Genomic DNA, 24,704 nt, shown 5'->3' with positions numbered 1-24,704 from the left:
CCAGGGCTCTCTGAGCTGCAGCAGCGTTTGGACAGCGCTGCCAGGCCCAGGCTGGCATTGTTGGGGCGTCCTGTGCAGGGCCAGCAGTTGGACTGGAGGATCCTGATGGGTCCCTCGCAGCTCAGCCAATTCTGTGGTTCTGGGATCCCATGAGCCTGGGGATGGGGCTGCCAATGGTTGCCATGGCAAGGGGCTGTGGCTGCAGGCCTGAGCTGGTGTCCATGGCAACCACCCCTGGCATGGGGTCTCCATGGGGCTGCCAAAGGACTGACCATAGCAACAGGGGACTGGTGATGGTTGCCATGGAAACTGAGCATAGCAACAGGGGCCTGGCGATGGTTGGCTGAGAAGGATCAGATTTGTCACAGGCCCTCTGAGGGGTTCCATGGTGACTTTCTAAGAGTCTCCAGGTTGTTCCAGAGCTGGAGTGTCACAGGCAGGGACAGGGCCTTCATGGAGACCTCCCAGGCGTTTCTGCGGTGGTAAAGAGCCCTGTGGTCAGAGGCAGTCACAGCCATGGTGACATCCTAGGGGACCTTGGGCTGCAAAGGCACCGATCTGTCACAGGCACTCACGGGGGCTCCACAGTGACATCCCAGGAGTCCCCAGGCTTCCAAAGAGTCGGGATGTCCCAGGCACTCACAGGGTTCCTGTCACTGTCACAGTGGGAGCTTCAGGCCAAAGTTTATTACAGAAGCTCCTGTTGGGTCTTGAGTTCCAGAAAGGAGCCTCAATAGTGCCCTTAGATCCCCAAATGTCCCTGTTGAATCAGAGATGACACAGTCTCTGATCAGAATCCTAAGGACTAAAAGCCACCTGTTTTTTTAGTCCTCTTCTTTTATATCTTGGTTTGCTAAAAGTGGACCTCATTGGTCATTTATTCAACACATTTCACATCATTGACCAATTAAGACATCACCCTTCAGTAAACAACTTTATGGAAAAAAACCAAATTATTACAAACATTGTCAGGGCAGCACTTAATGATGTTTGTTTTATGCTGGGCCTTTCTGGGGGCTTCCTGGATGGGGGAATCCTCCTGCAGCAGTTCTGTGCCAGGTAAAAGGAGATACACAGACTTTTTCAGTCTTCTGCTTCTTGTTTGTTGTTATCTTATCTAAAGTTTTGCATTGCCATCTACACCAGGCTCAGCATGCTGGAAAAACACCGAAAAATTGCCCCAAAACCTACCATTTCATGGTCTTTTAAAGTTTTCTCATCCAATTAATTCTAAAAACGTGTTATTTCTACTTCTCTATCAACAACTCATCCCTTGACTGTCCACGTAACCTCTGCACTGTGCTTTCCTTGACCAATCACCCTGTGCCACCAACACTGCAGAAAATGGAGTAGATGAAGAAGACAGGGACTACACCCCAATTCCTCCATCTTACTTTCTATCTACACCATACTAAAACCCCCAAAACCTAAATTTCTCACCCAAGGAATAGTATAGTACTCTCTATTACCTATTTCACACTTTGGTAAATTCTAATCTATTTCAAAGTCATGGAAGTCCTCTCCATGGGAAAAAGTTAAAGGCAGTGTTTCTCTGAGGGACAGGACCCCTCAGAGCAGACAGAGAAATATTCCCTGTGCCCTGGATTCCCGCACTTTTAATGTAAAACCCTTTAACCTTTAACATATGAAGTTACCCAAAAATGTTCCAGGTAAGCAGGATGAGGAGAAGAAATAGAGAACAAAAGAAAGACCGAAGATCTATAGAAAGACACACATAGAGGAACCATCTGCTCAAGTTCCAGCACCACCAACAGAGGAACCCCAGGAGAAGGCAGGAACCACACCATAGGTTGGCCTCGTGCTCTGGCTTTTAACCCCCTGGGCCTTCATGGGCCCGCCCCTGGGGTGGGACTGGCAGTTGCTTGTCCGATCAGAGCCAGGGTAGCACCATCTGCTAATGTGTAATTGATTGATTAACAACTGGGCTAATCAGAGCTGGGTTAACATCAACCCCCTGCTGTGTGATTGACAGCTCTGCAAGGCCAGGGCTGGGGGCAGGGCTCTGTCCCACCACAAACCAAGGCCTGACCCGGCCCTGGCCCCACACGGGCATTCCGAGCATCCCAAGGTGTCTCGGGACATCGATCTCATCCAGCCTCTGACAGCGACCATGATGACACTACAGAACCTCATGGAGCCATGGGTCAGTTGTGACAATGGAGATCCAAGGAAACTATGGTGAGACTGTGGAATCCAGGAATCATGGAATCAAGGAGACCATTGTGCAAATCATGGGCCCTATGGAGGCAAGGATCAATGATCAAACTGTGGTTTTGATTGTGATTGATTTAAAATAGAAACAGGGAGCCAATGTTTCACAGTGGAGCCGCAAGGGGCCAATGAACCCTTGTGACTCTGTTGGGGCTCATGAAACCAAGAAGCCCTTGTGACATTGCTAGACCCCATGGAATCATGGAGACCATTGTGACCCTGCAGGGTCTCATGGAGGGAAGGGGCCATTGTGACACTATGGGAACTTGTGGAACCAAGGGAATCATTGTTGCACTACAGGGCCCCAATGGAACCAAGAGGCCATTGGACACAGCAAGGCTTCATGGAACCAATAGACCATTATGACACTGTGGGGCCTTGTGGAACCATGGAGACAATTAAGATCCTTAAAGACTTGTGTAACCAAGGGGCCATTATGATACCTGAGGGCATCATGAAAGCAAGAGAATCATTGTGACACTGCAAGGCCTCATGGAAGCAAGGAGCCATTGTGACACTGCAGGGCCCTGTGGAACCAAGGGAACATGAAATATGTGTGGCTGCCTTGGTCTCCCAGGGTTCACCTGAAAGGTCTGGCTGATCTTGGAATGTGGAAGGCCACTCCCATCTGCCCCTGAAACACTGGGGCTCTGGGCTCTTCTTTTTATGGCAAAGAATTGTTCATTTTTTCCAGGCATCCATGGCCAAAATTTGGATTCCACCTCCAAATTTTTGTGTATCAAAGGATTGCTCCCAGACTAAAGTTGCCAGGACAGACAAGTCTGGCTGGTCTTTGACTCCTGAGGGGCAGACCTCACCTATTTTCCAAACACTGGAGAGGGCTCTGTGCTTTTCTTTTTATGAAAAAAAACCAAACTTCCCTCTACTCCAGGCATAAATGTTTTAAATTAGGACTCCGCATTCATAATTTCAAATATCCAAGGGTTGCTCCAAGCAAACCTGCTAGGAAAGACAGGTCAGGCTTGCCTTGGCCTCTGGTGGTTGCCGTTCATCAGCTCCTGAAACATGAGGCTCTGTGGTTTCTTTCCTATGGAGACTAATGCAACACTTGGGAGTCTTGTGAAATGAAGGGGCCATTGTGACACTGCAGAGCACAGTGGATCCAAGGGACCATTGTGACACTGTGGAGCCTTGTGGAACCAAGGACATCACTGTGGCTCTGTTGGGCCACATGGTCCCAAGGGGCCAGAGCAAAGCAGCGGTGTGGGAGTTAGCCCAGCTGTTACTCAGAGTCAGCCAGATTTTACCCCAGAAGATTTGGGCATGAGTTTCAAGCCCTGGAAATCATTTGTTTAACTTAGGGTAAGTTTGAGAGTTCCCCAGATGTTGCCTTCTGATACAAGGCAGGTGGCCTGGTTCTGAGGAGACGGCACGGCCACCCACTCTTTCCAGGGTCGCTCGGGCTAAAGAGCACGCAGACACCAATGTGTCGGACGGTCAAAGGCCTTTATTATCTCTTCTCGTGGGGTTTTATAGTCTAAGGGACTTCTACGTCAGGCGGGGGTCTGTTTTTACCATCTGTGGTTAGTAAGGGATGGAAACTTACCGGGTAAATGGAAAATTACTGGCATGTGGTTTAGGGGGCTGCATTCCTATGTTAATTTTCTTATCTAAGGGAACAGGAGCCCTGTCTTCCCGTAACATCGCGAGATCTTCCAAACGCCTGGCCCTATCTGCTACACCCCATAAGCCATTAGTGTTGTTATGCTAACTTGTCCAAGTTCTCTTCCCCTGTTGGTTACTTGTTTCCCCTATAGGGTTATCGTTCTAGAGTGTTCTACCCTCAAGTGTACATGTTGTTGCTTCACCTTTGTCTCAGGTCTTTGAATTCCATCCCTCGTAATGTGTTCGACTTCTCCATGTTTATTGTTTTTCACCCTGTTACTAAAGTTCTTTTGGGGCAACTCTATTGATCCTGCTTGTAGGAGCGACAGTGGGTAGGATGGTTGAGATGGACAGAGACAAGAGATCTCTGAAGCCAGGTCTTGGAATTTGTGATTTATTGCAAAGGGTGTGGGTGCAGGGCCCTTGTTTGGAGCTGCCAGCTACAGCTTGGAGCAGGCCCGAGAGAAGAGCTTGAATGAGGCGCCCAAAATGGATGCCTGAAAGAGGAGGGGAGTTCCCATTACAATACAAGAAATCTTCTGTGCTGCATATTCCAATTTTCACTAACCAATCTAGTACAAGATACAAATATTATAGCTTTTACATACAGCCTATAACAATCATTACATTACCATACTGTGTTTCATTTTAAACCCTAAAAACTACTCTTTGGACTCCTTCTGCCAAGATAGTAGGGTCTGCTCTGACCCTTAGACCTGTCTGCAAACAGAGGATATTGTTTCATCAAAAGAAGATTACCTTCAGCGGGCCATACCATTGTTTTCCAGTTGTTCAGTAACTAAGGCTTGGTATCTCAAAGCTTGCTTTAATTTCAATCTCACCTATAGTTTCCATATTCTCAAAATCTTTTGCCAGGCAATCATATTTATAAGGCTTTCCTGTTTCATCTTCCACAGCATCTGCTCCTTTTCATTTTCACCACCCTTGCCCTGAAGTTGGGGAACCAGAAAGGTTTGTCACAGCCACCCTCATTGCGACATTTGGGGCCTGAAGAGGGACCATGATATTCAGTCTTGTTAGCTGGGGTTAGCTGATGGATAGGCCAGCACTCCCTGGGATTTTGGATTGTGCTGGGCTGGCAGATTCATCATTGCTTCGAGGGACCTTGGCCAGGATCCACAGGGACAACGACAGTTTCACCTGCATAGGATTGCAGGTGGTTTTGGGGAAACACAGGACAATTATTGCCCATTTTGCCACTGTGTTTTTACAATACGCATCCACATCCCATAACTGATTTGGGGTGTTCCAGTGGCTGTTCCACCTAAGGCGGAGAAAGAGAAAAATGGGCAGCCGGATCTCCAAAGTAGAAAGGTGCATATATGGATGCTCTAAGTTAATACTCACTGATCATGACCAAATATTTTCAAAGAACAAATTAAAATCAATCGTGAAGTGGATCGTTTAAAATTTTCCAGATGCCCCTGAGCCTGACCATCCTCCCTCCATGTTGGCTCCTCTACTTCCTGCTACCACAACCTTCTATTGCGCTCTGAATGAACCTCCAGACTCCATCCCCACAACTGCAGGTCACGCCCCCTCTTTCAATCATTCCACTTCCACCCTGGGCCATGCCTCCAGAACTCCAGCCTGGAAGTCTGCCATCCTAGATCAAGGCCCTTCCTCCCCAACACCTGACAAAATGGCAGTGCCCTTTGCATCACTCTCCAGCAACAATATCACCCCATGATCAAAGATACTAAGCCAAACTGTCACACTATTTCTAATCCAAATGTTTCTCCTACAAGTTATTCTTCCTCTCCAGAAGACAGTTTGGATTCCTCAGAGCCACCTCATCCCTCAGTTCCAGAAGATCCCTGGGAAAGGAAGAAGACAGGCAAATAGTCTCGAAATTCCTCATTGCCCCCGTGTGTTATGAAAGAAGGGGGCAGAATCCCAGGTATCAGCCATTGGTTTACGTGGAAATTAAGGATCTGTTTACAGCAGATAAAGACCATGGAAAGGACTCACCTCATTTTAATGGCCTAATGAGGGCCATGTTTACAGGGCACGTCTTAAACCCCTTATGATTTAAAATATATTATGACCATGTTGTTATCCCCTACAGAATACACCCTGTGGGAAGTATTTACTAAATCTAAAAGTGGGATGGAAGCATTTACTAAATCAATTAATAGCAGACTATGCTATTAAAGAGGCAAGGGCAGAATTGACAATCAACCATCTAGCTGGAGAAGGACAACACAGCCTACCAGATGATCAAGGAACAGGTATCCCCAGAAAAGTATTGGATGATATCAAAGAGATGGCTTTGAAAGCTTTAATCCAGGTATTGGATGTTAGCATCCTCAATCTGGACTACGTAAATGTAAGACAAGAACATGGAGACCCCTACATGAAATTTATTGATAGCATAAACAGGCACTAGAGAAACAAGTCCAGGATAAAAAGATTCAAAATGAATTACTAAAATCTTTGGGAGGAGCCAATGCCAACCTGGAATGTAAGAAAGTGCTGTGTGCCCTTCCCTTAGAGCCAGAACCCACACTCCTGCAGATGATTGAGGCCTGTAATCACCTCAGAACAACAGAACACATAGCAGCTGTACAAGCCCAGGCCATTGGGCAAGGAGTTGCAGAAGCCCTAGCAGCTATGCAATTCCCATTTAAGGGGCCCCAGCAACATCTGCAGGGCCCAAAAATGTTTCCAGTGTGGTCAACAAGGACATTTTAGAAAATATTGTCTCCAGAGGGGAAGGGACTATCTGGACCCTAACGGAAATCAACATCAAATAATCAGAATTTCTCAAAAGGTAACTACACCAAGCAGCTGTCAAAAAAAATACCACCGGAGTGCAAGACAGCCTCGTACTCTGACACAAATGTTCAAGCCGATGATGCCTACAACTGATGAAGGTCAAATTGTGCAAACACCTATTACAGATCATGAAGCACGGAACTCCAGCACCTCATCTCCCAGTTGCCAAACACCTTACCACCTGGGGCAAAATTCGTCTCGGGTCTTGGTGAGTGTGAAGTCTGTTGTTTTAACTGACTATTTTGCTGATGCAATACTGAGAGGATAGCTGGGGCCCGAAGATTTGCCCTGTGACCTATTAATCTTAGGAAACTGCCAATTGAGGACTGAAGGATTTTTCATATTGCCATCCATATATCAGTGGCCTCACAAAAAGAAATTACAGGGCTGGTCCTGTCTCCTGACCCACCTTGTTTTACACTCCAAGGATTAACAATTGCCCAAGCCATAATAGTTCCCAAACAGGATGCCAATGACATTTGACTAGGGATGTGGACCTAGGTGATAAATCACGATAAACCAAAAATCACCTGCACTCTGGAACTTAACAATGAAAAGATTGTTTTGACAGGGCTTGTGGACATAGGAGCCGATGTGACAGGTATCTCACATTCCAAGTGAGCTCCTAACTGGGTGTTCACAGGAATATTGTCCAAGATTGGAGGTGGCAGTGACAGTCTCCGAAGTGTGGAACTTATTAACATCAAAGGACCTGAAGACCAAATTGCCACATTGAGACCATTCGTAGTAAAGTATCTCAGTGGATCCTAGCTAAGAACATCAAGCCTTACTTGTAGTCACTAAGTGTGGATTTGCCAAAGGAACCCCCAAGTCCACCCCAAGACAAAACCCACTAGACAGTAACTCTAGCACCTGGACTAGACAATTGTTTCAAAGATGACACAAAAGAAGCTTCTACTCACCTTCCTCAGCCTTTTTGCAACCACGCTTCTCGCAAGTGGATGGGTAGCCCTCAAAAACACAAAGAACAATCTATGGATAACTCTAGCAAAAGCCATGAAAAAAGACACCCTGTGCCTGTCTGTCGCTAGCCCTGATGACCCCTTCTCCACCTGTCTAGTGGGGTTGCCTACAGATGTCTGGCCTATAACTGCAGATGCCATGTGCAGTATGCAAGTTGACAATCCTGACGGCAAATGAAAGTACAACCCTGTCAATGCTTGGGACTACTGGACCCAGAAGCCTCTGCATGCAGCACTTGAACTCCAGGAGCTAGAAATTCTCGGTTCTGTAAAAATGGACTTTTGTTTAAGGTTTTATTACCGCCCAAGATGGGAAGACGGTGAAAGACATAAAATTAGAAGAAAAAAAGAAACTATCAGGAGAGACATCGCCCCATACCATCCCACTTACAGAAACCAGACCTGATGGTGTAATTACACCTCTTCCATAATTTCTTGGTCCAGTAGCTACTCACTCCAGTTGCTGCAGGGTGTATTTCTTATTTGCAGGGATAGAGCATGGCCTGGTGTCCCTTCACACATCAAAGGCAGACCTTGTAGCTTGGGGAGGCTTACCTTGCTGGCACCCAACACAAAAATGATTAATGGCCAGAGAAACAGAGCAAAAATATCTCCACACTACTTTGAACATCATTGCAAAAATAATGTCATCTATTGGAGTCATAACAAAAGAATAGTGGCCTCCATCTCACTACCTTGGGTGGCTGCAGCTAAAGCTTTAGGACAATTAGACCATCTTCAGTGCCTGTTAGGTAAGCAAACCAATGCTACCTCCCTCACATTGAGTGGCCTGCTCTCAAACATAGAGATCATCAGACAGGGCACCATGCAGAACAGCGATAGAATTTTTACTGTGGGCACATGGGCATGGCTGTGTAGACTCTGAGGGCATGTGTTGCATGAACCTCTCCAGCCACAGTGAGTCAATCCACAAGAGCATTCAGGTACTGAAGGAAGGGTTCAAGAAGCTTCAAGTGGAAAACAAAGACTGGTTCAATAAAATCTTCAAATCCAAGGGACTAAAGGGTTGGATGATGTCTAACTATTCATTCTCTTAGTGGTTGTTGTTGGATTTTTAATTGTCCCATGTTCATTTGAATGCTTTTAGAAAGTCTTAAAAAATTCTTTCAGCTCCATCTTTGTTGAAAAACAAAAAGGAGGAAGATACCCAACACAGGCTCCTCATGGACTCCTTGGAAGAGAGAATTGGAGGCCAGGATGGTACAAAAACATCTCAGAGACTCAGTGTGGGAAGGAAAATCCTTAAAAGTACCTAAAAGTATTCTTAAATCCAAAAAGTACCGTAAAAACCTTGAGTATCTCAAAGTATTAATGAGCCCACAGAGTGTCAATACAGAGCTCTCAAGGGACGCCTTAAAGCAGATAATTGGGACCATGATTGCACAAACCTCTCACAGAGTCTGGATCAAAAGGGAAAAACCAAGTACCTTAAAATAACTGAAGTACCTTGAAGCATTAACAAGCCCACAGAATGTGATTACTGACAAAGCATCTCCAGGGACTAATTACAGCAGATAATTGGAGGCCATGATTGCACAAACCTCTAACAGACTCCAAGGCAAAAGCCAAATCCAAAGTCCTTTGAAAAACCTGCAGTCCCTGGGAGCATTAAGAAGCCCCCAGGGCCATCCCTGAGCAAGGCTCCCCAGGGACTCCTTCCAGCAGATCCTTGAGGCCACTGGGATGTGGGCTAGGGGGGATGCTGAGGGCAGGACAAGGGGCTGACAGTGGCCAGTCTTGCTGGGGCTGTGCCAGGAGGCCCCAGTGCCTCAGCACAAGGTGTCTCCTCCCAGCCCTTGGTGGCACAGACCCTGCTGTGCCTGAGGGCACCAAAACTTGGCTTTTCTTTGTCCCCACCTGTGATCAGTGCCTCCAGTTCTCTGCTCTGCCTGGAGCCTGGGGACACTTTCTCTGTTGCCTCACTCAGTGGGACCCATTAGAAGTCCTAGTAACTTTGGAGTTGGATTCTTACTTGGAGTTCTGGAGAGGTTTCTTCAGCTCCCTCTCAGGGACTCATGTTCAGGGCCTGAGCACAAAGCCCCAGAGGCTCATTAAAGTCCTTGTGCTGTGTCTGTGCTGCTGAGCTGGGCTGGGCTCCTGACACAGAGGCAGCTCCTGGTAACCAAGAAGAGCTTCAAAAGCACATTTCTCTTGATGAGCAGCTCTTCTGCCAGCACAGCAGGGCTGAGGCACTGCCTGCAGCCACCCCGGGCACAGCACAGAGGCACAGAGAGCTTCAATCAGTCAGGGCTGGGAAGGTGCTGAGAAGTGCCTGGGGCAGAATCACTGCCAGCCCTTGGCACAGGAACCTCTGGCTGCAGGACAATGCAGCTGCAGCTCCTGGCGTGATCTCCTAAAGCTGGAACATCCCAATGCCTACAGACCCTGTGAGTACATTCTCTGATTGTCTCTTGTGCAGAGCAGCCAGGGGTGCCCAGGGCTGTCCTGCAGAGCAGGGTCCTGCAGCCCAGGGCACTGTGCTGGGGCAGGGACTCTGCTGCCTGCCAGGGACGGCTCTCAGCCAGCCCGGGGAGCTGCTCCCAGCACTTGGGGACAGGATCTGGGTGGGAGGAGACAGCTGGTAAGGCTTGGAAGTGTTCTTGTGTGGGGAGGATGCTGGATTGTTCAGGACTGCTCCCAGCATGGCATTTAACTCCTGAACATTTCCAAGTAGATTATACAGGGAGCGTAGAAGGGCAGGGGCTGCATAAAAGGGAAAATCCTTCTCTTTTAATCTAATGCTCTGAGTTGCCTGGATGGGAAATCGCAAACAGATATTCATCTATCAGTCCACCATGAGAATAAAAAAGATTTTCTCAGATCTTACTAAATGAGGCAGTGACAGAAATCAGAATAAGACCCTTCAGAGGCAGCATCAGTGTCGCTTTTACAGACTCCTAAGGGTTGCTCTGACTTTGCCATTAGAGCCTGCAGAGCCAGAGCTGCCCCTGGGCAGTGCCTGAGCTGAGAGGGGTCTGCAGGGCAGAGGTGAGCCCCCAGGGCTGGGCTGAGCTCTGGCAGCACTGGCAGGTCCCAGCCCTAGACACACGGAAGCAGCTGCTGGCAGGGACAGCCCCAGGCAGCAGAGCCCTAGGAAGGCAATGGGGAGAAAGTGCCCCCAGGCTGTGCTGGGATACTTAAAGTCCTCTCCACACCCAAGTATTCCATGATTACTTTTTTTACAGATCCCCATGCCAAGGCACCACAAATGTCCAACAGCAGCTCCATCAGCCACTTCCTCCTGCTGGCATTGGCAGACACGCGGCAGCTGCAGCTCCTGCACTTCTGCCTCTTGCTGGGCATCTCCCTGGCTGCCCTCCTGGGCAACGGCCTCATCATCAGCGCCGTAGCCTGCGGCCACCACCTGCACACGCCCATGTTCTTCTTCCTGCTCAACCTGGCCCTCACTGACCTGGGCTGCATCTGCACCACTGTCCCCAAAGCCATGCACAACTCCCTCTGGGACACCAGGAACATCTCCTACTTTGGATGTGCGGCCCAGCTGGGTTTTTTTGCCTTTTTCATCTCAGCAGAGTATTTCCTCCTGACCATCATGTGCTACGACCGCTACGTGTCCATCTGCAAACCCCTGCACTATGGGACCCTCCTGGGCAGCAGAGCTTGTGCCCACATGGCAGCAGCTGCCTGGGCCACTGCCTTTCTCCATGCTCTACTGCACACGGCCAATACATTTTCCCTGCCCCTGTGCCATGGCTATGTCCTGGGCCAGTTCTTCTGTGAAATCCCAGAGATACTCAAACTCTCCTGCTCAAAATCCCACCTCAGGAAACTGGGACTCATTGCTGTTAGTGTGAGTTTTGGTTTTGGTTGTTTTGTGTTCATTGTTTTCTCCTATGTGAAGGTCTTCAGGGCTGTGCTGAGGATCCCCTCTGAGCAGGGACGACACAAAGCCTTTTCCACCTGCCTCCCTCACCTGGCTGTGGTCACTCTGTTCATCAGCACTGGCACATTTTCTGATCTGAAGCCCCCCTCCATGTCCTCTCCTTCCCTGAATCTGGCACTCTCAGTTCTGTACTCAGTGGTGCCTCCAGCCCTGAACCCTCTCATCTACAGCCTGAGGAACCAGGAGCTCAAGGCTGCAGTGTGGAGACTTATGACAGGATGCTTTCAGAAACATTAAACTGCTGGCCAACTTCGGCAAAACACTTGTAATAAAAGTAATTTTTGATAATTCTTGTTGATTTCATTTTGGAGGTTATTTTTCTTTGTTTTAATTTTTATAATATCCACAAAGAAATGTCGTTGTTTGTTTTCTCAGTTTGTTTCTCTCCACATTCCCTGTGGCCACAGACTGTGTCAATGAGATGCTGCACTCTTGGTGATGTTAAAGGAAGTATAGGATCTCCCAGCAGAGTTTTCTGCAGAGATGCTCTTTTGTTGCCTTCTCTGGAGCTGCAGCAGCAATGTCTGTGTGCAGAGCTGGGGGCAGAGCAGGGCTGGCCCAGCAGCTGTGCCCAGCAGCAGCAGCACTTGGTGTTGCCAGTGCTGCTGCCGTGGCCCTGCCCCGCTGCCCTGGTGGCCCTGGTGTTGCTGCAGGGCCTGAGTGCTCTCGGGGCCGGGCACAGCCCTGGGGGTGGCAGTGCCGGGGCTGCAGCAGGGACAGGCCATGGGCACTGCTGGGGCAGCGCTGACGCCTCAGCCCAGGGCCTGGGGGCTCCAGGCTCCTTGCCCAGGCTCTCTCAAGAACACGGCCAGGCCAATGCTCAGCACAGAAAAGCCCCGTGAGCAGCCCCAGGCTGGCCGTGGGCAGGCTGGGGGCAAACAGCATGGCTGGGGCTCTGCAAGGGCCCTGGGGCAGACAGGGAGGAGCAGCAGAGCAGGGGCTGATCCATCCCCAGTGCGCTGCACAGCCCAGGGCAGTGTCCTAGAGCGTTTTTATGTAGCTGCCCACAACATCCCCCCTCTGCAGCCCTGGCCTCTCCCCCAGCTCACACAGGTGCCCCATCCTTGCAGGCACAGACACGGCAGCACTGGCTCAGCAGCCCCTGTTTGCATTGCACAGAACAGGGGGAGCACCCCCATGCTGTTACTGTGAGGACATGAACCTGAGGGAGCACAAATGCCATCAGCCCCTGGGGCCAGCAAGGGCTGGGGGACACCAGGGAAACCACTCAGTTTTGTCCTGGCCTCTGCAGTCAGCCAGAAAGTTTGTTCCCATCAGCTGGGAGTTTCCTGTCCCACTGCAGACGCTGTTGCTCACAGCCAGGGCAGCCACCCCCAAACTGCCCTGCGCATTTCCTTGGCTTCACCTTTCCTCTCTGGCCCCACTCCCCATTGCAGTTCCTGACTTGGCCCCATGGGAACGTCCCTTGGGCAGCAGGATCATCATAAAAGTGCTGCAGGAATTGTCTGCAGGCTCCTGCAGTGCCTGGTGCTGCTCCCTTGCCAGAGGCACCCCAGGCCAGGGGGGCACATCTGGGCTGCTGTGTCTGCCTCTGGGGCTCCCTGTTCTGGGCAGTGAGGAGGAGCTGCAGAGGCTCAGTAGGACTGACAGGATGGGCTTTGGGGCTGGCAGGAGAAGCTGAGGGACCTGGGCTGCTGGAGCTCCTGAAGAGGAGGCCCAGGGCTCATCGGTCAACTGCTCCAAGGGTGGTTTCAGAGAATCCCAGAATCAGCAAGGGTGGAACAGGCCATGGAGACACTGCCTTGTCTCCTCTAAGCCTCCTCCAGGAAAAACACCCCCAGCTCCCTCAGCTGCTCCTCACAGGAGTTGTGTTCCAGACTCCTCCCCAGCCTTGTTGCCCTCCTCTGGACATGCTCCAGCCCCTCCATGTCCTTCCCAAATTGGGGGCCCCAGAACTGGACACAGCCCTCAAGGTGCTGCCCAAGCAGTGCTGAGCACAGGGGAAGAATCCCTGCCCTGCTCCTGCTGGCCACACCATTCCTGATCCAGGCCAGGAGCCATTGGCCTGCTTGGCCACCTGGGCACACTGCTGGCTCATGTCCAGCCTGCTGTCCACCAGTCCCTGCAGGTCCCTTTCTGCCTGGCTGCTCTCCAGCCACTCTGTGCCCAGCCTGTAGCACTGCAGGTGTTGTTGTGGCCAAAGTGCAGGACCCAGCACTTGGACTTGTTCAACCTCACCTTGTTGGATTTGGGCCCTGGATCCAGCCTGTCCAGGGCCCTCTGCAGAGCCCTCCTACCCTCCAGCAGATCCACACTCACACCCAGCTTGGTGTCATCTGCAGATTTGCTGATGCTGGACTCAATCCCCTCTTGCAGATCATCAATGCAGACATTGAAATTCACGCTGGCTGGCTCTGATCCCTCGGCCATCCTCTGGGTGCCCTGTGATGGCACTCAAGGTGATCTGTTCCATAACCTTGCCGGGCACCCAGGTCAGGCTGACAGGCCTGGAGTTCCCCAGCTCCTCCTTCCAGCCCTTCTTGGGGATGGGCTCACACTGGCACCTCCAGTCCTCTGGGACCTCCCTGTTGAGCCAGGACCGACGGTAAATGATGGAGAGCAGCTTGGGGAGCTCATCCACAGCTCCCTCATCCCCCTAGGATGGATCCCATCCAATCCCACAAACCTGTGAGAATCTGAGAGGCTTAGCAGGTCACCAACTGCTTCCTCCTGGATTACAGGGGCTGTTCTGCTTCCTGTGCCCATCTACCAGCTCAGGAGAACAATTATCCTGAGGACAGCCTGTCCTAATATTGAAAATTGAGAGAAACAAGATGTTAAGTAGCTCTGCCTTCTCCTTATCTTTAGTTACTATATTCCCCACTGCATCCAATAAGGAATAGAGGTTCTCCTTATCCCATGTTTTGCTATTAATTTAATTGTGGAGACATTGTGTATTTTTTTTCACAGAAGTGGTCAGGTTAAACTCTAATTGAGCTTTCACCTCTTAACTTTTTTTCTGCACGACTTTACAACATCCTTAAACATTTCCTAAGCTGCTTGACCTTCTGTCCAAAGCTGATGCACCTCTTGTTACCCTTGAGTTCCCACAAAATCTCCACGCCTAGCCAGGCCAGTCATTTTCCTCACTAGCTCATCTTTTGCCACACTGGGACAGCCTGCTCCTTCCCCCTTATGATTACTTTCTTGAAATGTGTCCATCCTTCCTGGACCCCTTTGTTTTTATGGGATATTTTCCTTAAAAAAAAATCAGTGACTGGTTCATTAATCCCCACATCTGCATCCTAAATAGGCCAAAGTCTGCCCTTCCTAATTCCAGTGCAGAAATTTTGTTGCTGCCCCTCCTTCTTTCACAGAACATTGAAAACTTGATTATTTCATGGTCACTGTGCCCCAGGCAGCCTCCGAGCCCCACATCTGCCACCAGCCCTTCTCTGTTTGTGAACAGCAGCAGACAGAGCTTTCCTTGGCAGTGGGAGTGTAACCAAAAATTCAGTAAAACAGAAAACTCCTTAACATCAACGGAGCATTAAAAAGCAGCATTATTTATTGAGGGGGATGCACGGGGGACAGCTCCTCCCAAAGCCCTGCAGGCTGAGTAAAGGAAAGTTTCTGTTTATATTCTGTATTTTGCATACATATTCATTAATTGTCCCAGACTAAATATAAATCTCATAATCATTTTCCCCAAATCATTAATGTCTTTCCTCTCCTCTGTTCTCCTGGGGGTCTCTCTGGTGGTGCTTGGTGCTTGTGGACCCCAATGTTCCAGTGGGCCTGGCTGAGCTGGCAGGACACTGAGGCTGCTGAACTTCCAGTTCCCTTTCTCACACAATGGGCATTGTGTGGTTTCCATAGGCCTGGGGTTGTGGAGAACAAGCTCCAGGTGTCAGCTCAGCTGGTGGAGACAATTTATCATCTGGTAACAAGAGGTCACAGAGTGGGCTATGACATCACAGAGTGCCAGAGTGAGGTCATTGAGTGCCACAGAGTTAATTATGTGAGGTCATTGAGCAGCTATGACATCATGGACAGCCTCTGTGACATCACAAAGTCAGCTATGACATCACAGGGCAGTAGTCTGATATCACAGAGAAGATTATGAAATCACGGAGCAGACTATGACATCACATAGTGGGTTATGTGAGGTCATCAAGCACCTATGTCATCATAGACTGCCTCTGTGACATCACAGAGCCAGCTGTGACATCACAGTTTCAAGGTCTGAGCATACTATGATGTCACAGAGTTGGCAGTGACATCAGAAACCATCTGTGTGACATTGGAGAATATGCTATGACCTCACAGAGCAGACTGTGACATCACAGGATAGACCTCTGACATCAAAGATCAGACTACGACATCACAGATTTTCCTGTGACATCACAGATTTTGCTGTGACATTACAGGATGGCAATGTGACATCACAGAAGGGATTGTGGCATCAGAGAGCAGATCTGTGACATTAGAAAATGGGCTGTGACATCACAGAGCAGGCTGTGACATCACAGAGTTGGCTGTAACCGGCTGTGACATCACAGAGTTGGCTGTAACCAGCTGTGACCAACCATCAGAAACCAGATCTGTGACATTAGAGAATGGGCTGTCACATCACAGAGCAGGCTGTGACATCCCAGAGGGGCTGTGTGACATCCCAGCAGGGCTGTGTCAGGTCACTGGGTTGGTCACTCTGCTCCAGCTCCCCCTCACAGTTTCTCCCAACAACTCCAATGCTGTTCATGCCCAGCAGGGTCCCTGTCCCCTGGGATCCCCCGGCTCACCTGGAGCCACAGCCTCCACCAAAGGATGTTCCACAGGATCCACCCCAGAGCCTGACAGGGGACAAGGGACCAGGGCTGTGTGACCAGGACATCAAGGATGTGGATTATCCAGGTCACTGTGGCCTGGGTTGGGTTCTCCAGGGCAGGAGAGATGTCTGGCAGCTGGAGCAGGGTCTGGGAAGGGCCTCCAAGATGGGGCTGGAGCCCTTGGGCTGTGAGCAGAGGCTGAGGGAGCTGGGCTGGTCCAGCCTGGAGCAGGGAAGGCTGAGGGGCTCCTCACCCCAGCCTGGCAGTGCCAGCGAGGAGGGGATGGAGAACACAGAGCCAGGCTCTTCACAGGGGGCTGGTGGGAGAGAAAAGCCAATGGGTGGGAGGGGAAAGAGGGAAGATCAGCCAGGACAGGAGGAGATGAAATGAGTCAGGCTGGTTTCAGCATTTCCTCAACACCAAGAGCAGCCTGACCTCCCTTTTCCATCCCCCACTGACAGCTTTGCAAATCAGGAACTGTTGGAGCTCTTTTGCCCCTACTTCAGGACGAGCATCCTGATACAAGAACTTAAGACTGTTTATATCTATCACAGCAGCATATTTGTCTGACATTAATTTTAGTATGGAAATCACCTGGGGATGGTGCACTCACCAGATACTTCTGGGACGTTGCACATAGCTCAGGGAAGAGCGTGATTGTTAGTAAATTGTGTCCTTTTCAACCATGGTCTGTTGGCCATGAAGAGAAACTTTCTGTGCCTCTGAGTCTCACCAGTTCCTGACCCCCAAAGGACACAAACTTGATGAGTTGTGATTCCCACTCCAGTGGTGGCACCTGCACCTCCCTCTATTTCCAGAGCAGAGCTCCCTTGTCCCAGAAAGTCTCTGACAATGCAGGGATGAAGAAAACAGGACAGGCCTTTTGGATCAGGGGCAGGGCACAGCCAGGGATTTGGGGTGGTTGTGAGCCCAGGGCAGGACCCAGCCCTTGGCCTTGGTGAACCTCATCCCATTGTCCTGGGCCAATGGATGGCTCCAGCCTGTCCAGATCCCTCTGCAGAGCTTCCTGCCCCCCAGCACAGCCACACTGCCACCCAGCTTGGGCTCACCTGGGAACTGACTGAGGGTGCCCTTAATGGCCTCATCCACATCAGCAATAAAGAGATTGAACTGACCTGCCCAAAATCCTGAGCCCTGGGGACACACCTGGATGTGACTCCATTCCTCAGCTGCTCTGACTGCCAGGGATCGAATGAGGGAACTGGTGGTGTGATAAATGAATATGATTCATGCTAACAACTGTAACTATATCGATATTTTAGAAAAAATTAATAGAGGAAAAGAATATGTAATTAGTGTCACAAAACAGATGTTTTCAGATGTTCATGAGATTATAGGATCCAGGATGTAGATTGTAATAAGTAACATCCCAAAATGGAGTAGGCCTTGGGATAATTAGAGAATCAACCTTGAAATAAACAGAATTGAAATGATTTCAGGTGCCTATGAAATAAAAAGCTTTCTTTTGGAATATAATACCGGCTTCTATGACTAACACATGACTTGGGGCACATGTGCAACATGTGGGGTTGTTCAAAGAATAGTGACGATGAGGAGGAGCCTCCATTGGATTGACCACCAAAGAGCCAAAAGACCCCTTAGCAACAGTGAGAGCATGAACTGTGCAGTACAGTGACATAGATTTCAAGAATCAAAACCAGGAAGAGATTTATAGGAAAATATTGATGAGTCTCTATTAGCATACAGTATATAACTATGTGTTTGGATTCCTGTGCTTTTTGTACACGAGGGTGAGAGAAACCCTCCCCATATCCTGATTGATCAGTTTTGCTTATGCTTTATCAGAACCACTGAGAAATTTTTTTGTATCTGTTTGACTTTATTTGATTGTAGTATTTTACATAAAATTGCTGCTCAATTAAAATTGCTGCTAAATTCAACTTGGTTGTTTATTGAATTAGAATGTAGAAATTCTTTCGTAACAGTGGGAAAGAGGAAGGGACAAAGTGTTATTAATAGCAATAAAAGGTGTGTATTTTCATATCTATTCTGACAGCATTAGAAGGTGCTTGGGGTCAGTATAAACTGGACATTGCTGATACCAATCTATAAAGAGGAAAAGAGACAAGATAAATCAATTCTCTCCTAATTGTTTTCAATACAGTATATTCACTTTGCATACACTTCGGAAATTTGTCTAATTAAGCACAAAAGAATTTAGAACTTAAATTATTCTCAGAGGCTTTTCTTGTTTGAGCATTTTGAACAAATGTTTATGAGCCTTTGTCAGTGAATTCCTGAACTGAAGAGCTTCAGAAAGAAGGGGCCTCTGGAGGAGTAAAATTCATCAGCAACCTCCAAGTGGCAGAGGATCCATCCCCATCAGAGCAGCAATGAACAGAAATGGGCACAACTGGGTGACTGCCCCAGCTTTGGCATGGGCCTTGGGCGTGGAGCATGAGCAGCTCTTGAGGGCTCGAAGACCGGGGCTCTTGTGCTGCCCTGGGCAGATGGGATGGCAGCAGGGGCTGCAGAGCTCTCAGCACCTCAGCCTGAGGGGAGCAGGGCAGCCAGGGAGCCTCCTTTGGCCTTAGCCAAGCACCTTCCCCCATGGTTGGGGCTGAGTCCTGTGGCAGCTGCAGCTGCTGCTGTGCCCTTGCCAGGGGCTGAGGCCATGGGGCTGTGCCCAGAGCAGTCTGGCCTGAGCAGAGCTGTGGGGCCAGAGCCGGCTGGGCTGGGCTGGGGAGAGGCCCTTGGTGCTGCCCAGAGCTCAGGGCAGCTGGCAGAGCTTGCAGGGAGCTGGGCTGGGCTCAGAGAGCCTGGCCCAGAAACCATCAGTGTCCATCTCAGCCTGGCTGAGCGTGCAGGGGCAGGACTCAGGCCAGGCCTTGTGGGGCAGGGCCAGCGCCTGTGCAAGGCATTGCAAACAGGCAAGTGGCCCAGACAGGAGGCTGCTCTGTGCCCTTGGTGGCATGGAGAGAGCAGGGAGGGAGCCCAGGGCATTTGTCAGTGCCAGCCTCTGTGCCCAGCCCTTGGCAGCCGTGGCTGCTGAGGCCAGCTTTGGCCTGGGCTGAGTTTGGCTGTAACCCAGCTCCATCCTCCTGCAGGGCTCAGGGCCTGTTCCTGGCCATGGCCAGCCCTGGCTGCCTCTCTGCTGGCCCAGAGGCCGGCAGAGCCCGGGGCAGGGCTGTCTGTGCAGTCCCACAGGTGCCAGGGGCTCTGCAGGAGCTGGCAGAGGCTGCCCAGCAGGGAGGCCATGGGGCGCAGAGCCCCAAGGCTGCTGTGGGCACCATGGCACAGGGGCCGTTCCCAGCCGCAATGCTCCTGGCCTGGGCTGGGCCTGCACAGGGGCTGGGCCACCATGGCTGGGCCAGCACAGGGTCACAAAGGGGCCACGCAGCCGCTGCCGGGGCTGACAGCAAGGCCAGGCACACACAAGCAATTGCTGAGCATGGCCTGCGCTTGCCAGGCCTGACTGTGCCAAGGGCAGAGCTCAGCTGCCTTTGGGGGCTGCAGCAACCGTCTAGAGCCCAAAGAGCCTCCATGGCTGGGCTGGAGACCAAGGCTGCAGGAGGCAAACACAGGGCTGCTGAGGGATGGGGAGGGCATTGAATTCCAGCACACGCCTCAGCTCTCTGATGATCCCGGCATCATGCTGGGCCCTGTTTCAGACTGGAACAGAGCAGATGTTGATGGGACAGGAGCCCTGCAGGGCTGTCAGGGACCTGCAGCTTGCAAGGATGTTTGCTCTCCCTCAGGTGCTCTCGAAGAGATCCAATCCCAGCTGGGTACCTCAGGGCACAAGTGGCACAACCTGTTCACGGGCACACAACTGATGTCTGCCTGGAAAGTGGCACAGGTGTTAATACCTATTAGTTTCACAGAATCACAGAATCACCGAATTTTTAGGTTGGAAGAGACCTTTAAGATCATTGAGTCCAACCCATGTTCTAACACCTCAACTAGATCATGGCACCAAGTGCCACATCCAGTGTTCCCTTAAACACATCCAGGGATGGTGACTCCATCACCTCCCTGAGTAGATGATTCCAGTATTTAACCACTCTTTCTGTGAAAAACTTCCTCCCTAATATTAGCCTGTATCTCCCTTGGCACATCTTGAGACTGTGTCCTCTTGTTCTGTCTGTTGTTGCCCGGAGAAAGAGACCAACCCCAGCTCACCACAGCCACCCTTCAGGAAGTTGAAGAGGGTGATAAGATCACCTCTGAGTCTCCTTTACTCCAGGCTGAACAACCCCAGCTCCCTCAGTCGTTCTTCATACGGTTTGTGCTCCAAGCCCCTCACCAGCCTCATTGCTCTCCTTTGGACACGCTCAAGCATCTCAATGTCCCTCCTAAACTGAGGGGCCCAGAACTGGACGCCATACTCAAGGTGTGGCCTCACCAGTGCCATGTACAGGGGAAGAATGACCTCCCTGCTACTGCTGGCCACACTATTCCTGATGCTGGCCAGGATGCCTTTGGCCTTCCTGGCCACCTGTGCACACTGCTGGCTCATGTTCAGCCGACAGTCAACCAGCACCCCCAGGTCCCTTTCCGCCTGAGCACTGTCCAGCCACACCGTTCCTAGCTTATAAAGTTGCAGGGGGTTATTGTGGCCAAAGTGCAAGACTTGGCACTTGGACTCATTGAACTTCATCCCATCCCATTAGATTCTGCCCATCCATCCAACCATTCCAAGTCCCTCTGCAAAGCCCTCCATCCCTCTAACACATAGACATATGCTCCCAGCTTAGTATCATCTGCAAATTTGCTAACGAAAGACTCTAATTTCATTACATACAAACAAATCTTTATTATCTGGGTCATTTGAGTACTGTTTAGAAATGGCAGAGTTTTCCCACCAGGAACAGGAATTTCCTGGAGGTGTACAGATGGCAGGAGGAAAAATACTGATCTTCCCTTCTACTGGTGTCACCAATATTCTGTTTATTCTGTCTCTTTTCCTTCAGGTGTTTTCAGCTCTTCTGTTGAAATGGCCATGTCTAAGGACATCTCTTCTTTTACACCAGGTGGATCTATGTACTTGTACTGCTCTCTGATTTCATCCTCTAGATGCTCTCTGGTCATTCAAGGGCCCCTCAACTGACTGGCTTCATGCTTTGAGCTGGAAGAAATTGCCCAATATTTCTGAAGTTCAAATAAATATATAATAAATATCATTTTAATTGTGTTTTCATCTATCACAGAATTACCTTATGTCTTTGTCTAAAACTGTTCCTGTACAGGAATCCCTTGGGGATGGGACACATGTCAGAGGCTGCAGGGACATCACAGAGAGCTGTGATGGTTGTTAAACTGTCCAAATTATCAACTTGTGTTTGTTGGCAAGAAACCTTTCTGTGCCTCTGAGTGTCACCAGTCCCTAAGCCCAAAGGACACAAACCTGATGAGTTGTGGTTCCCACTGCAGGGGCTGCACTTGGACCTTGGCTCTGCGCAGGAGAGCTCTTCATCCCCTTTCTCTCTTTTCCTCCCTCTGGCCATGGAGGGAGCACCTGACTTCAGCCTGTGACTTGTGTGTGCAAAGAGCAAATCTGGGCAGAATCAGGGCAGGAAGGGTTTGGGGGACCTTGGGATCTGTGCTGGGCACAGAAGGTGTTTTCCATGTCTCTGAGACTCTCTGCTGTGGAAATATCCAGCAGTGGAATGACTTTTGCCTTTGATGGTGCTGAGCCTTCCCTTGGCTTTGTTGGCTGACAAGAAATGAACATCCCTCGGTATCTCGGTCAGCTCCTTCTCCAAGGAGAACAGGTGGGAGTTGGAGCCAAGGAGCTGAAAGCTGCAGGTGCAGCCTGGGCTGGAGGGAGCTCAGATTTGCACAAGGCTGCTCTGAGTGCCAGACCTTGGATAGGGGAAATGATAGTGGGAGTATGGACTGAGTCTGACTGATTGTCAGCCATGAAGGGTCATGATTTTCATATATATTCAAACTGCATGAGGAGGTACATGGATTCAGTGTCAATTGGAGATTGCTATTCACAGAGGAAACAAGAAAAAACCTAAACAGGACCTAAAAAATCTTTTCTCACTTTCCTTTAAAATAGATCATATTCAGTTGAATGCACTTCTGAAATCTCTCTTATTAACCACACAAGATTTAGAAACTGAAGTCAAATTATCCCAAGAGGCTTGGCTTGTTAAGTTGTTCTGAAAGTTAATGAGCCCTGAGACACTGAATTCCTGCACTGAAGAGCTGAAGGCTGAACAAGCCTCTGGAGCAGGAAAATTCAGCAGCAGCCTCCAAGGTGCTGAGGATGTCAGCAGCCCCCACTGAGGCCATCCCTGCCCAGAGACCGTGGGGGAATGGGCAGACAAGGAGAGTGTCCCTGGGGCTGGGGCAGCACAACTCAGAGGCAGCAGCGGCTGCAGCTGGGAAATGGAGTGTGGAATGTGGCTGGGAAAACCCTGCCTGGGGTGGGCCAAGCAGGACACACAAGCCCTGACCCCCATCTCCAAAACAATTCTCTCAAACAAGGCGCCCTTGATGCCTCAGGCTCTCCCTGACACAGCACCCAGCACGGCACTCTGCCCTTGTGCCCGAGCCCTTCCCTGTGCTGGGGCTGGCCTGGGGCTTTTCCTGCAGCGGGACCTGCCCTGCTGATGGCACAGGAAAGGCAGTTCCTGCTGGAGCAGGAGGCTCTGCCTGCAATGGGCTCCAACAACTCCAGCAAGGCCCTGTTTGCAAAGCCCCCAGTGGGAAATGAAGGACGGAGGTCATGCTGCTTTTGGGGTGAATCATGGTGAAACCAGCCTGACTCCTCCATCCCAAATGTCAGTTTCCTCAGAGGGAATTGAAGATGTGGCAGCTGGAAAAATCTCCCGAGAAAGGAACAACCAAGTGACACCACTGAGAGCTTGTGCAGAGCTGCTGAGCTGGCCCAGCCTGGGCACATCTGACTGACAGGGCAGCACCTCAGACTGGAAAAGCCCCGTCCCAAATTTTAACGGCAGCGTCTCCCGACATTTCCCTTCTTGGGGGAGGTGGGGATTCCTCCCTGCAGTGGGGACACCCCTCAAGGTCACTGCTCTTGGCTGAGCCAAAGGGACTTGCCCACAGTCAATGGTCTGTAGGAGTGACATCAATCTCTGCTTAATTACAGATTTTGCTTTAATACAGTTCCTTTGAAATAATTTCTTAGTGCTCTATATAATATATTATACATCTCTTAAATCATGGTTAAATATTTCTGATTTAGAAAATTTTTTCTAATAATTACCATAATAGGTAATACATATTTACATAAATATATCTGGTTTGCCATCCCTAATCCCGTGGGACAAATTCTACAAAGGTTTATTTCCTACTTTATAATTCTTACACACAAACTCTTGAAAAGTCTGCAGCTGGGATTGGAAACATCTGCTCCAATGTGGCTCTCCCAGAAGGAGTTTAGAAAGGTTGGACATCCTTGGGGGTATTTGGGGATCTGTGGGGGCTATTGGGGCTCCTTTCTGCACCTCGTGACCCAACAGGAACTTCTGTAATAGACTTTGACTGAAGCTACCACTGTGCCCATGACAGGAACCCCTGTGAGTGCCTGGGACATCCCGGCTCTTTGGCAGCCTGGGGACTCCTGGGATGTCACCATGGAGCCCCTGTGAGTGCCTGTGACAGATCGGTGCCATTGCAGCCCAATGTCCCCTGGGATGTCACCGCGGAATGGCTGTGATTGCCTCTGACCACAGGGCTCTTTACCATCCCCAGAAAGCCCTGGGAGGTCTCCATGGAGCCCCAGTCTGTGCCTGTGACACTCCAGCTCTGGAACAGCCTGGAGACTCCTGGAAAGTCCCCATGGAACCCCTCTGAGGGCCTGAGACAAATCTGATCCTTAACAGGCAACCATCACCAGCCTCCTGTTGTTCTGTTCAGTTTCCACAGCAACCATTACCAGGACCCTGTTGCTATGGTCAGTTTCCACGCCAGCTCCATGGAGATCCCATGCCAGTGGTGGTTGCCATGGACACCAGCTCAGGCCTGCAGCCAGAGCCCGTTGCCATGGCAACCATTGGCAGCCCCATCCCCAGGCTCATGGGATCCCAGAACCACAGAACTGGCTGAGCTGGGAGGGACCCAGCAGGATCCTCCAGTCCAACTGCTGGCCCTGCCCAGGACACCCCAACAATGCCAGCCTGGGCCTGGCAGTGCTGTCCAAACACTGCTGGAGCTCAGAGAGCCCTGGAGCTGGGACCCTTCCCTGGGGAGCCTGGGCAGGGCCCCAGCAGCCTCTGGGCAAAAACCTTTTCCTGACATCCAACCTGAGCCTGCCCCGACTCAGCTGCAGCCGTTCCCTCCACTCCTGTCCCTGGGCACCAGAGGGAAGAGCTTCCCACAGCCTCAGCCAGG

The 24,704-nt window shown here is 50.4% G+C and overlaps 2 protein-coding genes across 2 annotated transcripts in view; one reads left to right on the top strand and one right to left on the bottom strand.

Moving 5' to 3' along the window:
• LOC102070273 (uncharacterized) overlaps positions 1–24,704 on the bottom strand; it is a 255,480-nt gene that overhangs the window by 72,559 nt on the left and 158,217 nt on the right. The gene's annotated exons all lie outside the window — the stretch shown is intronic.
• LOC141729530 (olfactory receptor 14J1-like) lies at positions 10,870–11,802 on the top strand. Its single transcript, XM_074544238.1, has one exon. It carries the CDS (start codon positions 10,870–10,872, stop codon positions 11,800–11,802), a length of 933 nt encoding a protein of 310 aa, XP_074400339.1.

The sequence above is a fragment of the Zonotrichia albicollis genome, chromosome 7 (assembly GCF_047830755.1).
Source record: "Zonotrichia albicollis isolate bZonAlb1 chromosome 7, bZonAlb1.hap1, whole genome shotgun sequence".
NCBI lineage: Eukaryota > Metazoa > Chordata > Aves > Passeriformes > Passerellidae > Zonotrichia > Zonotrichia albicollis.
Note: the sequence above shows the minus strand (reverse complement) of the source record. Positions and strands in the feature narration are given on the sequence as shown.

What these genes read in the sequence shown, in the direction of transcription:
- LOC141729530 (XM_074544238.1), top strand. Translation starts at nt 10,870, where the DNA reads ATGTCCAACAGCAGCTCCATCAGCCACTTCCTCCTGCTGGCATTGGCA.